Source organism: Oryzias latipes, chromosome 7 (assembly GCF_053564925.1).
Source record: "Oryzias latipes strain Hd-rR chromosome 7, Olatipes_Hd-rR_3.1".
NCBI classification, from domain to species: Eukaryota; Metazoa; Chordata; class Actinopteri; order Beloniformes; family Adrianichthyidae; genus Oryzias; species Oryzias latipes.
The window spans coordinates 23,748,594-23,761,714 of record NC_136243.1 but is presented as its reverse complement, the minus strand read 5'-3'; the positions used below and the strand labels follow the sequence as shown (position 1 = coordinate 23,761,714).

The following is a 13,121-nucleotide window of genomic DNA, read 5'->3' as shown; positions in this document are numbered from 1 at the left end:
ATAGTGTTAGATTAGGGGTGTGAGGGGGGGCCATAGGCTAGCAGGAGTGGGAGAGTGACAGGAAGGGGGGCGGGGTTGCCCCGCGCAACAGTCCCGTCGACAACTCGGAGGCTAATTTCTAATGAACTACTGCCATTCTGCAAAATCTGTCCTTGAAAATGACGCAGGTTTTTGGGATTTTTGCTAAAAACTGCATCATCATGATTGAAAAAGCACTGGGAATGCTTTTGCAACAACAAGTCGGAGTGGGACATCCAATCGATAGTTATGCTGGTACATATTAGATCCAAAATTCTTAATGGCAAATCTTAAACTTTTTATTGGTAATATTTCCCAGTATAACAACAGATGTTTCTAAAAATTTGATCAAATGTGCTAAACAGAGAAAAGGAAGAAGAGGAGAGAATGCTTGTGTAAACTTAGCAAAGAGCAGGAAAATGTCTTGTTCTCAGAATCTGCTGTCAAACGAAGAAGGACAATTTACTTTTAAAGAGCACATTTAGTGCGGACCTCCTTTTCTGTCAGAAAGATGTACGAGTTTAGATTAGATTACCTCCCTCCGTCCCTCACACATAAACATTACGGTCCCACCACAGTCGTGATTTTATTAGGAACATAGACTTCAGTCCTTTATTGAACCAAACTGAAAAGTTCAGAGAGGCACTGGCCGGGAAAAACCACACATTCTGGAAGTATTATGAATGAAGGCAATTAAATGGGCCTTATCCCTAGGGAGGCATTCTTTCTTTGCTGTAATACAAAGAAAGCAAAAATAAATAAATAAAATGGACTGGGTCCAAAGATGGGGTACATTTACTAAAGTAGACAAATGACCAAGCATTTTTTGTTTTGTTTATTTGTTTAAACAGCACCGATGCTTCAGCATAGATCTGTGGTGATTTTTGTGAAACTAGGCTGATTTATAGAGTGCGTCAACTTATCTACAGTTATAAAAAAGCAGACTAAAAACCAAATATAAAACTGTGAGAAAACTAAAAGGTTTTTCTGTAACCAGTTAGCTAATCTGTGAAAATATTCAGCTGTTTTTTGTGCTTGAAAATTGAAACTTTAAAAGACTTAAGTTTTTTTTATAACCTCATGCGATTGGTTTTGGGGTTCAAATACAGACAGGAAACATCAGAGTCTCACATGTGGTAAGCTAAAAAAAAGAACAATTCTAAACATTTACCACACATTCCTAGAGTGGTGAGTTTTTATGCTACAACTCCACTTTTGAGTCATTTTAACCTCTTGAGACCCAAGCTCTTGTTTCATATGCCTTTTTTTATTTCATAGTCACAAGGCCCAAGGTAATCAGAGTCAACTGAAGTGGTAATAAATCCCACAATGTGATGTCCTCGTATGTGGACGCCAGGTCTCAAGAGGTTAAGCAAACCCCACCACATATTTGGTGAGAGGACTTTTATTGCCATTTCTGAAAAGTACAGGGAGATTTTTAAATAGCTGCTGGGAAATTTCTTATAAAAAAGATGTAGGACCAAAAACGTGGCTCACTGGGACTTTTCAGTCAGACACAAATGTGTGCTCTGCCCTTGAACAGTTAAAACTGAAGTGTTCACTTTCAACATCAAACACATTCTACATCTCTCCATGTGTGAGTGATGGGGATGCATTTGTACAAGAGGAGTTCCACAGTTTGGGAACATGTCGAACTGAAGTTGTTGGTTTGCTTTGCACATTCAACCATTTTTAAAAGCTCACCTGCAGACCCTGGATGATGGTATGCCGGTTTTTTCCCTCATAGTCTACCACCTCGATGTAGTCCAGATAAGCATCGGCCCAGTACACCAGTCGGTTCACCAGGTCCAGTGTGATACCGTGGGGGAAGACGATCTTGGTGTCAACCAGCTTTGTGCGGTTTTGGCCATCCATGTCACAGCGCTCCACCCTCGGAGTAGACCCATAGTCTGTGAAGAAAACCTTACTGCAGGAGAAGAAGACAAAATTGAGATGAGGATAACGAATTATAAAAAAGGAATTTCCATTTTCCAATAGAAAATGATATCACTTCATCATCTGACTGACTCTGCGTCTTTTTTGCTCAAATTTGTGCGACAAGTCTCAACTCGGCAAAAACTATTAGTCATAGCACTTTTATATGACTTAAAAACATTTATACAGAACTGAATCTCCAAAAAAAAAAAACGGAACAACATGAAGGCTCATCTTCTGGACATCAGGAACCTAAACCTGCAACCGTTTCTTAATTTTCATGTCTTTGGAGGAAGTGATTTGACTTTGGCTAGCCTGCTTAGTCAGCAACTCATCTGATCACAAGACAATGTCTTCCTCTACAGGATTGCGTAAAACATTTGGGGTGATGTTGGGTCAAAAAGGTCAAAAAGATGCACAAACCCCATGGCCGGGTCCAAGGCAATGCCTTTGGGGTTGTACAGATCTTGGTCCAGCAGAGTCACACAAATCTGACCGCTTTTGCTGCAGACAAACACTCTGTCGTCCACATCGTCAACAAAGTAGAAGTTTCCAGTTAGCCAGTCTATAGCCATCTGTTCCACATCTGAGAGATGCCGAGGAGGGATAAAGGGACAGGAGAGCACAAAACAGAGTCATTAAGAAAAACGAAATGACAAAGTCGTCCACAGCCATTACAGTGTTTATTTCAGCATTTGGACAAACTTCATTCTTATGATGACTTAATGTTCTCATCTATTGATATGCAAATATTAAAAGCATTAGACTGAATAAAGAAAAGAAACCCATAAGCATCTAGAGTTAAAGCTGGTGTGTGTGATAAAGTCTTCAAATTGAACTTTAAATTGAAAATTTTAGGAGTCATGCCGAGCAGAATTAAAATGACAGGATAAGGGGGGATGCACATCTCATTTAGTTTCGGCTAATAATTGCAATTAAATAATAAATATCGATTAATTCTGTTAAGACCATGCATTCATGATGAGAGTGAAATAAATAACATGTCAGCCGAAGAGGAAGCAAACGTGCAGTTTGTACTGCTTGTAAAGCAGCAGGGATATGTTGCAAACAAACAAATTCAACAGTACAAATTTATAACTAACTCCAAAGTATAGGAACCAAACCTCAACATAAAAAAAAAAGGTTTAAAAATGCTTGAAGTAATGTCGACGAAAACCTGATGACAACATTTTTCTCCTAGCATAAAATAACTCATTCGTCCATTTTCTGAACCCACTGAATTTCCTTCAGGGTCACGGGGCTGCTGGGGCCTATCCAGCTACTTTATGGGCGAAGGCAGAGTACACCCTGAACAGGTCGTCAGTCTGTTCACACCTAGAATCATCAATTAACCAATAAAGCATGACTTTGAACAGATAAAATAAACCTATAGATTTCATTATGTTTTAGCCTTCATGTCATCAGAACAAAGGCGTTCAGTGCTGCTCATATCAATGGCAACCGTCCAATATCCGTCTTACTTTCACTAAAATTTAAGTTGGCAGGTTTTGAGCACCATTATTGACTCAATTAAACTTTAGGTCTTTCATTCCTGAATGGGCCAATACTGAAGCTTAATTTTCAAATAACAGCTAAACCCAATCCAAGCTGAACAAACTGCTACACTGCCTTTCCTCCAACTAAAGGTGTAAATCTTTCCCTACAGTAGCCAAATCAAAATTAGTCATTTAAATGTGAACGCATTTAACCTCTTAAGTTGTGTAGGACTTTCACGTGTCCATATTAACCATTAAACCCTGACCTGGAGGGATTGCAAAACCTCTGACTAAGCAGCTTGCAACCCCGGTCAGCAAACCAGACAGATGAAACCCGTCAGATGAAGACCTTTACAAAAAAGGAGAAGACTTATTATAACAGCTGCAGTCCCCAATCTCAAAGGACAACTACACAAACTTTACTCCATCAAAGTAACTCATTCGTGTCTCTCTGATGTTAGGATGGATGAAAGAGGTAGAAAACCAAAGACGATGAGCTGGCAGTCTTCTTCTGAGCTGGAACTTGTCACAAAGAAATGCCTGTAATGGAACACCCAACAGAGCAAATTGAAGTTATGCAACAAAACACAGACGCATCTGGGCTCAATTCAGAAACCCCTAACAGTCCTCGCCAAGAACAACCAAAGCCTAAACACACAAGTGCAATGTAGTGCTTAAAGCATGAAGTTCCTGCCCCAGTCTGGTAAAAGAACAAATGTGAAACAATATCAACAGTGATCACCAGAAACTCAACTTAAAGCATAACCTGTTATGCTTTAAGTGCATAATTTATGCTTTTACTGCATAAACATGGCTTTTTAGTGGGAAGAAAAGCTGTGCAAACCAGTGACTACTGTGTTATGCATCAACCAAGTGGACCCCATTGTCCAGAGAGCCAGCCGGTCTGTTGCCATCTTCACTCATGCAGCTTCTGGGAAATGGAAACTTTGCTGGGAAAATGAACTTTTTTCTTTCAGCTGGTAACACTGCTCTGTAGGAAAGTCTCACAAACCGGAGAGATGCTGCACTCCCGCACAAGTAAAACAGGGGTTAGTAACACCTTGATGCCTAAGCTAATAAGGAATGACACCATTTGTGTTAAGATATACACTGATACTATTACATGATGAAGCACAAAAGAACACACTCAATTATCCAGTACCAAGATGTTTCAATTAATCTGTTAAATAGCCCTTGTCCAACCTACAATAAATGTAATTTTAGCACCTACGGATACATCATTGTATTATTGAAGCTAAAAGGCTGTAATTCTATTTACATTGCTGACAAATAAATGCGAGCTCTAAAAGATAAAACTAAATACAGTTTGTTTGAACATAAACGTTGGGCTGCTTAGACAAAGGTAAGGGCTGCATCTAACTAAAAGTTTTTATGTCAAAGCTCTGCTGAAATTTACTGGGGTTTTTTTTTTGGTCCCCCCCCCCCAAACACAAAAACAGAAAACCTAAAACCCTTTCCACCCAAAAAAGTCTAAGAACCAGTAATAAGGTCCAATTACATATTTGCAAAGCCGTTCTAAGCACTGATTTATCTGTGCTCTGGAAAGGCAAGAAAAAAGAAGATTTGACAGCAGACAGACAGATGTGGGAAGAGGTGCTGGTGCCTGCTGAGAGCTTCCGTGCACACGGTGGAAAAGACTGAACGGGCCGGCCCAACTTCTCTTTTATCTTCTCTGTCAGACAATCGTGCATGCCGACAGAACAAGCCACATCTGGCACCTTCATCTGCTTATCTCCCCTGCCGTCTCAGCCTCTCAGAAGTTTTAAATCACAATGTTTGCGTGAGCCCTGCCTAAAACCCAAGCCTGGAAAGCTAACTTTTACAAACACACCTGAGCCCTTCTTGATTTAAAACACAGAACAGACTCTGAGCACAATTTATATGGCCACATTTTTGGAGAATTTTGTCAAGCAGAGAAGAAAATAAGATGTTACTTAAGATTAAAGTTGACTTGAGGCCTTCTATATTAGTGGAGGATTTATGTTAATCTCACGCTTTAACAGCAAATCTTGATTTGTGAAATGCACGTTACTGAATAATTGTTGTATTTAACACAAGATTGTATGAAAAGAAAAAACACTAAATAGACAGAACCAAAGACCTCCAAAGGAATGTAGAATCTATTCAGAACAACATAACCCACCAGAAGAATGTAAATACCATCAGCATGACCACACATACACACCCTAAAGGTAGAGCAAATCACCATCATCTTTCTCCCTCTCATGTCATCATTCCTGGTGGTTGGCTGGCTTTTCTCTCAGGGTGTTCTTCTCTTCCAGCCCACAACCCTCATCTGTTCATCAGGCCGCTTTTTCTCTGGATAAGTCTGAGCATACTTCCCATGTAGATATTAGTGATTTGTCTTGATTTCAGATTTTCTTCCTCTTTTATTATTTTTGAAAACATTTGACAGAATATATACATATTCTAAGTTCTGCAACTTTAAGAGATAATAATTTGCTGCCATCTGGTTGCATGTATATTTGCAGCCAAGTTTCCACTGAAATATAATTTGGGAAAGACGAGGATTGAGAAGGATAGTGAAGCAAAGATTAACCCCAAGAGGCCCTAAAAAGCACAGAGAAATGTGCTTTTCAAGTTCCTTTTAATTAACTGCAACAAGTTCCTTCAGGAGTTTCTTGGTTTTCCTAGCTGTCGAGCAGTGACAGCAGCTACACAACTTTCTAATGAAGTGGGTTGGAATGGCGTCCCAGAGTCGACATTACACAACCAGAGTCTCCGCTGTTGGTTCACACGTCTGCTGGAGGCTGACTCTCAAGGGAAAGCTTCCCATGTCCACGCACACACACCCACGCCCTTACGCCTTTTTTTGTTTTGTTTTGACTATGTTTCTGAAGTCATTTTCAGAGAGTAGAAGCCCTTTAATCCAGACAGATAAGAACTAAACTTGTCTGGTTTGTAATCGAAGATGAATGTCAGCAATGCATGAACAAGAACTTCGAAAAGTATCAAAACACCAGCAGTGCATGTTGGTTTGTTTGTCTGAATTGGGCGTTAATGCCACACTTGCACAGACCAGATGTCTCACTTACTGCCATTACTCAACACAGAAAAATTTGTTATTTGAACTTCTTGTGCAAAACATTGAGCCCTTGAGGAGATCTGAAATGGCAGAGGGGATCTTTCTGGAGAAAGCCAGCATCATAGCCATTTTAATTGAAAACAAGGACACTGCTGAGACTGAAGATGGGCCACGTCAGCCTGTCTACAAAGTTTTGGATGAAGCCTTAACTGAATAAATCATGAGTCAGAAAATATGTAATACGTTTTAAAACACATCACTGACAGTTTTAACTCCAAATGACAGAATGCTTTTCCAGTCATTTGTCCCTGACTTATTACGGTGTGCAAAAAGAGAAAATTCGCGACAAACTCTTAGACCTAATGAAGTTTAAACCATTTGATGCAGTCTAATTTTTTAAAGCATAAATCCACAACTTACGGTGCAAGCTGAGGGTGATGTTGATGGTGCGGATGTTACTGAAGCCCTTTAGGTCTTGCAGGCTGGCACATTTCAGCTGCGTAGAAGTAGGAGCGTCGCCCACATCTATCCAGCACACAGTCTCCTCAGCATAGATGAAGTCCATAGCCATTGTCTGTTTGGTGGGGATGGAGGGGAACCGGGATGTGGATCCACTCAGGGAGGTGCATCGGATGTCATGGAGGTTAGCGATCAACAGAACAGGCAGACGGTCCACCGGCTCTGCGTTTTACCAGAACGTAGTACACAGGAGGTTAGATGGGAAAAAGAAATGACAGAATATTTGGGCAGTGGAAGAATAAAACTTTCACAGATCAAAATGAAAATAGGTCATGTATTAGTTTAAAAAACAAAACAAAAAAACAAACAACAACAAAATATATATAGAGGGGTAAAAATGTTTTTGTTAAGTCACCAAGTCATTGCACTAAAAAAAAATTAGAGAGCTGTGTTTTGTTTATTATAGAACTTTAAGAGACAGAATTAAAAAAGGAATCCAGGAAATAACATTGTATGATTTTATAGAATGTATGTAATGAATATAATATAAAATAGTGCAAAAAACAAGTATTTGGTCGATAAAGGTTCACTTCAACAATTTGAAATGTACCGCTGGTTGGCCATGACAGGGAAACATTTTCTGTAGGTCTTGACCAGGTTTTCACACACTGAAGCTGTCATCTTGGCCCATTCTTCCATGCAGATCTTTTCAAGAGCAGTGATATTTTGGGGCTGTTGCTGGACTTTCAACTTCCTCCACAGATTCTCTATTGGATTGAAGTCCAGACACCAGCTGGGCCATTCCAGAACCTTAAAATTCTTTTCATGTAGCCACTTCTTTGTTTTGTGTTTGGGATCATTGTAATACTGGAAGATCTAGCCATGTTTCATCCTCAAAGCACTCACTAATGGAGGGAGGATTCTGCCCAGAACTTCTCCATACATGACTCCATTCATCATCACGGGTCTGGACATGTGCTGGCCTAAGCAGGGCAACCTTTAGAGGACTGCTGGATTTGACCCATGATGATAGTGTGTTGCTAACAGTAACCTTTGTTATTGTGCTCCCAGCAGGTCGTTAATCAGTTCTCCCCATGCAGTTCTGGACTGTTTCTTCACTGTTCAAGATCATTTATAGCATATACCACCACGTGAGTGGAAGCAAAGGTGTAGGGAGATCGTCAATGATCTAGTTTTTACTCCATTTTATAATATTTACTTAAACAGATGTTCTCATTATGCTGCTTATAGCAGATTGGCTCATCCTAGTCTTATTCGGGTGTAGGAAAAAGAAGTAACAGGTCTGCCAGGGACATAATTCCTGCTATTTTTGTAGATGCTAATTACTTACATTCTGCATCTTTATGCAAATAAAGTTGGTAAAATAAAAATGGTTAAAAATCAAAACAATGTGATTTCCTATATTTATGTTTAACATTCTCTCACAGCTGAAGTGTCTATGATGAATATTACAGACTACTTTTTTTTTGGGTGGAACAAGTTATAGAATCTTTGACTGCCAATTTCTTTTTTGCCCCACTGTAAATCAGCTATACCCTTTTGGGGCTCTACTGTAATCTTTTGCCTCTCATCTTTGGGAAGGGGTTGTGTTTGCTCACCATTTTTGGCTTTGCAGGAGCGATTGTCTGGCTGCAGCAGGTATCCCTCCACACAGCTGCAGGTGTAGCTTCCATCAGTGTTGGAGCATGTCTGACTGCACGTTCCATACACGCTGCACTCATTGAAGTCTGTGAGGCAAAAAGGCAGAAAAATGTAGAAACTTTCCTTCTCGGAAAAATCCAGGCGTTTGCATTATATTACGTTTTGGGTTGACCAAGCCAGAATAAGTTGGCGGGAGAACCGCCTACCTTTACACGTCTTTCCATCTGCAGCAACCTCGTAACCATGTCTACAGTAGCAGCGAGGCCCATCGTGAGTCACTGCGCATTTAAACTGGCACCCAAGGGAGTCACAGTCTGGTGCTTTTTCTGAAGCAAAGAAAAACAATGAAAGCAAAGATTTAGGTTCTGCAGATACATCAAGACAACTTTGAGGGAGGGTTTCACCCAGTGCAAAATTCATAGAATTAATACAAATTATAATAATCCTACATGCAGCCTGAATTAGGGCTCGAGTTTAAAGATGGAGAGGGGTGTCATACACATGAACTTGTGTGTTTTTATCTGTAGATGCAACAGAAAAGTGGATTGGAATGAATGACGGAGGACCTTTGCTTTCCCACCAGAGGGAATTGAAGGAAATGAGAAAGAAAAAAAAGGAATGTGGGGAGTGCACACATCTACTCTCCTTGCAGGGTGTGCATTTTGCATGCATATGTGAGTCTTAGCTAGGACATTATGTAGAACGCCTACTTTACTTTGTTGCTAAATTCAAGACAATATCCAAAAAGGTTGCTCTGTCCAAATGTAAATGATGATTTGCATCTTTTCCTCTTTCCTCTGTAAATATTTCTAGAGCAACCTTCCTAGATAAAACAAGAATTTATTTGAACACTATTTACTGAGAATGTCAAGAAACTACGACAATTTATACATTTTAAATGTGCACCAAAATAAAAGGGTCAGTTTTAATAGAAACTTGACACAGACTCCGAGTGCGAACAGCAGCCAGTAGCATTATGGTGTAAAGAGCAGAGACAGAAGCTTGAAGGACTCTTATTATATAAAGCCTGTGGCACTCTGGGACATAAGGACCTTTATTGTAGCCTCACTGAAAGGAAGAGTCCCCTGGTTTACACTGCGGCCCATGTCAAATCTATTCACAAAGCCTCACACAGCGAATGACCACAGGCAGCAGGAGAGCTAATTTTATCCATTTTTTTAAGAGTTTTTGTTTAAGTGCCTTGCTGCAAGTGAAAGATATGTACAATCACCACAAGTAAATCTTTTAGATCAACTAAATTGTAATAAATGTAAAGAGTTCACCTTCCAAACTTAATAAAAAAGAAAACAAAAAAGCTAAAAGTTTACACATCTAGTTTAAAAAAGAATTATTGGCAGAAAGGTACTGAAGTATATGAACTATTTAAAACTGTGTTGATGTCGAATCGATTTGAATATCAATTTGAAAAATATTGCATTTAAAGAACTTCAAGCTTTTGTCAAATTGCTACCATGCAATTATTTTCTAAACTCCAAAGAAGGATAAAAAGTAAAAAAGAAAAAAAAGGACCATGCACTTCAGGTATTTGCTTATTCTCTGATACAAACATACCTTATGATCTTTAAAAACCAAGTTAAATGTATTCAAAAACAAAAAACCTCTTCATTGTCAAATAATACAAAATATGCAACTTTTCTAAAAGTTCAACTCTGATCATATTTTGATCTATTGTAAAATCATTTCCAATGGTCTTTTTATTATGATTATGCTGTTTTTGGCCAAAATCAAAAACTTTGTCATTCTCTAGAACATAGTTCCTGCAGAGCGGAAAAAATGTAATAAAAATTTAGCTGAGTAAGCCCGTCATCCAACTGTTTTGGCTCTTCCTCTAATTTACAGCCCTTTAAAACCCCAACCTAACATTACCGGTGTAACAAAAGTGGCAAGCAATATTGAAACTATCCAGCCGTACAGTTTTGAGCGAGATGCCAGCTCAGATGGGGAAAACACAGACGTACACTGAGCTATTTCTCTGCAAGCGGATGCATCACAATGGGGCGGAGGCATGGAGGTTGTGGCTTGTCAGTGAAGGTTTTACGTCAAAGCTATAAACTTTTTCAAATAACATTTTTTTGTCTGCTTCTGACTCACCTTTAATTTGAATATAAAAAAACTCATAAATGCAATTTTCGGTTCAATTCTCTTTATATATGTCCCTCCATCATTAGAAAAAGGCCTCAAGAACATGTTATAAAACAGCCAAAACACGACTTTCATCTGAGTGAGTCTTTAAAGCAAGAAGAAAATCTTCCACACTAGAAAAAAAAAATCTCCAGTGAAACAGACAACAGGACTAAATAAAGAAGAGCATGCAAACAAAAACAGCAGCAGCCCGTCACAGATGTTTGAACAGCAGTTAATGAATGAAGCAAACAAATCAGACTACAGGCCTTCAGTTACTGCACTGATGCTGGCAGACTTTAAAAGGCAGCTAAAAGCCATGCAGGTAGCTATGCTTTGATGAAAGGCAGCCACTACAATGAGGGGTGTAACAGGGTGACTCAGGCTGGCTAAGGTTGATTCATTTTCAAAAAAAAGTGAGGTTGGATATTGCAGCTCACACATCACCTTGCTTCAGTTTTCTTCCTCCAAATAATAGACAGAAAATTATCTTGCAATTTTATGCATCAAGTTTATAAAGAGGTTTTTCTTACGCTGGAAAATCTTAAAAGTGAAGGAAATTCCAGCCTTTATGCGCACACCGTGTAGAAACAAGTTTACACGTGTTGATTCTGAACAAAAGGCCTTCTCTTTCACAAATGCACAGACCTTTCATGCAATTATTCATTCATCTTCATTCATTTATTCATCTTCTGCCGTTTGATCCCTTTCGGGGTCTTGGGGCTGCTGGAGCCTATCCCGGTCACTTGTGCGAAGGCAGGGGACACCCTTTACAGGTCGCCAATCTGTCTCGGGGCCACAATCACACACCCAGTCACACCTATGGACAAGATTAACCAATTAACCTATGAAGCATGTTTTTTGGACAGTGGGAGGAAGCTGGAGACCTCGGAGAGAACCCACTCATGCACAGGGAGAACATGCAAACTCCACACAGAAAGGTCCCCCATTGAGGTTCTGGTTCAGGTCCCCCAGCCGGGACTTGAACCAGGGGCCTTCTTGGTGTGAGGCAAGAGCGCCAACCACTGTTCCACCATGCAGCCCTTTCATGCAATTAACTGAAATAAAATTTTACAGTTTGAACTCATGAACTAACCCTAGCGTCATTCCTGAGGGACAATGCAGTGTGAATGTGCAAAGTGGAGGGAAAGCCGCAGAAGACGACATTATCAGCACAAAGTATATTTACAGGAAATGCTTTGCAGGCCTCACTATCAAAGAGGGCAAAGTAACCATTTGGAAGCATGCAAAGGAGGAGCGGTCTGAGTAATGAGCAAACAGTATCGAGCTTATATCCAAACAGTGGCGACACGCTGTCCAGATACCTGGAACTAAACTCAAACACAAATATATAAATAAAGTCACAAACGGGGCTGACCAAAAATCCATTCTCAGAGCATATTCCATGTGAATCGTTCAGAAAAACAAAAGAAAATAGTATCTTTCCTGGAATCGTGTGTAAAGACGGGCAATAAAACAGGTCTTATCATCCGAGAGACCTGTTGTAACTGCAGGCGGCTCGCTTATTTAGGTCGAGACCCACAGTTAAATGACTCTGATCATCTAGTCATCCTGCAGGCGGCTTCAGATGATGAGCATTTCTCCATCCAGTCAGTACATTTCCACACACTATTTGATTAAGCGTTGGTCATTTACCTCCCTGCTGCCCTTATCCCAGTGCACAAAAACAAGACGAGAATCTGTTTGCATGCATCTGAATGCATGTCTGGGTTGGCCGTGACAGGTTGTGATACAAGTCCTTTCATGTTATCAGCATTAGGTCTTTTCTGGCTGACAACAAACTGGCGCCAAATAAATTCATGGCGCACAACATCTATTATTTTCACCCCAAAATTGACAAATTTAAGAGTAAACACACGTGAATGGCAGTGGCATTTAACATAAAAGCAATATGAAATTCTACAGCTCTCTGTAGGCCCTAAGTGCTTCGAAACTTTCATAATTGAAACATGGAAATTCTCCAGACTGCTCAAGGTACATGTTATTCATTAGAAATTTACAGGGATAAAAATTTGAGTAAAAGTTTTTCTCATGATCAAATGGCTTTTCTACATTCCACTTTCAAACCATTCGTCAACAACTTTGGCATACATTCTTCATACGAACTCACAAAGTGAGCCTTGAGGTATCAGCAGCCAGATATACCTGCACAGTTTGTACAAGCAAACACTAGGGAGCTTGTGAAACGATTCCCAGAAATAGGGTGAACTCACAAAGAGCAGAGCCAGAAGTTAGGGACACTCGGCAAGTGTGTTTGTAGTTTGTGTAATGGGCGTGTTTGGACACATGGTCAAACGTGCGACTGTGTATCTGTGTTTGCA

At 39.9% G+C, this 13,121-nt stretch overlaps 1 protein-coding gene across 5 annotated transcripts in view; it reads right to left on the bottom strand.

The window, feature by feature from the left end:
* lrp1ab (low density lipoprotein receptor-related protein 1Ab) overlaps positions 1 to 13,121 on the bottom strand; it is a 79,757-nt gene that overhangs the window by 39,513 nt on the left and 27,123 nt on the right. For all 5 annotated transcript variants that reach the window (XM_078950611.1, XM_078950610.1, XM_078950613.1 and 2 more), the window contains 5 exons: positions 8,844 to 8,963; positions 8,595 to 8,723; positions 6,937 to 7,197; positions 2,377 to 2,539; positions 1,723 to 1,945 (listed from right to left, as the gene is read on the bottom strand). In XM_078950611.1, coding sequence (XP_078806737.1) covers positions 1,723 to 1,945; positions 2,377 to 2,539; positions 6,937 to 7,197; positions 8,595 to 8,723; positions 8,844 to 8,963 — 896 coding nt within the window. The remainder of the gene's footprint in view (positions 1 to 1,722; positions 1,946 to 2,376; positions 2,540 to 6,936; positions 7,198 to 8,594; positions 8,724 to 8,843; positions 8,964 to 13,121) is intronic.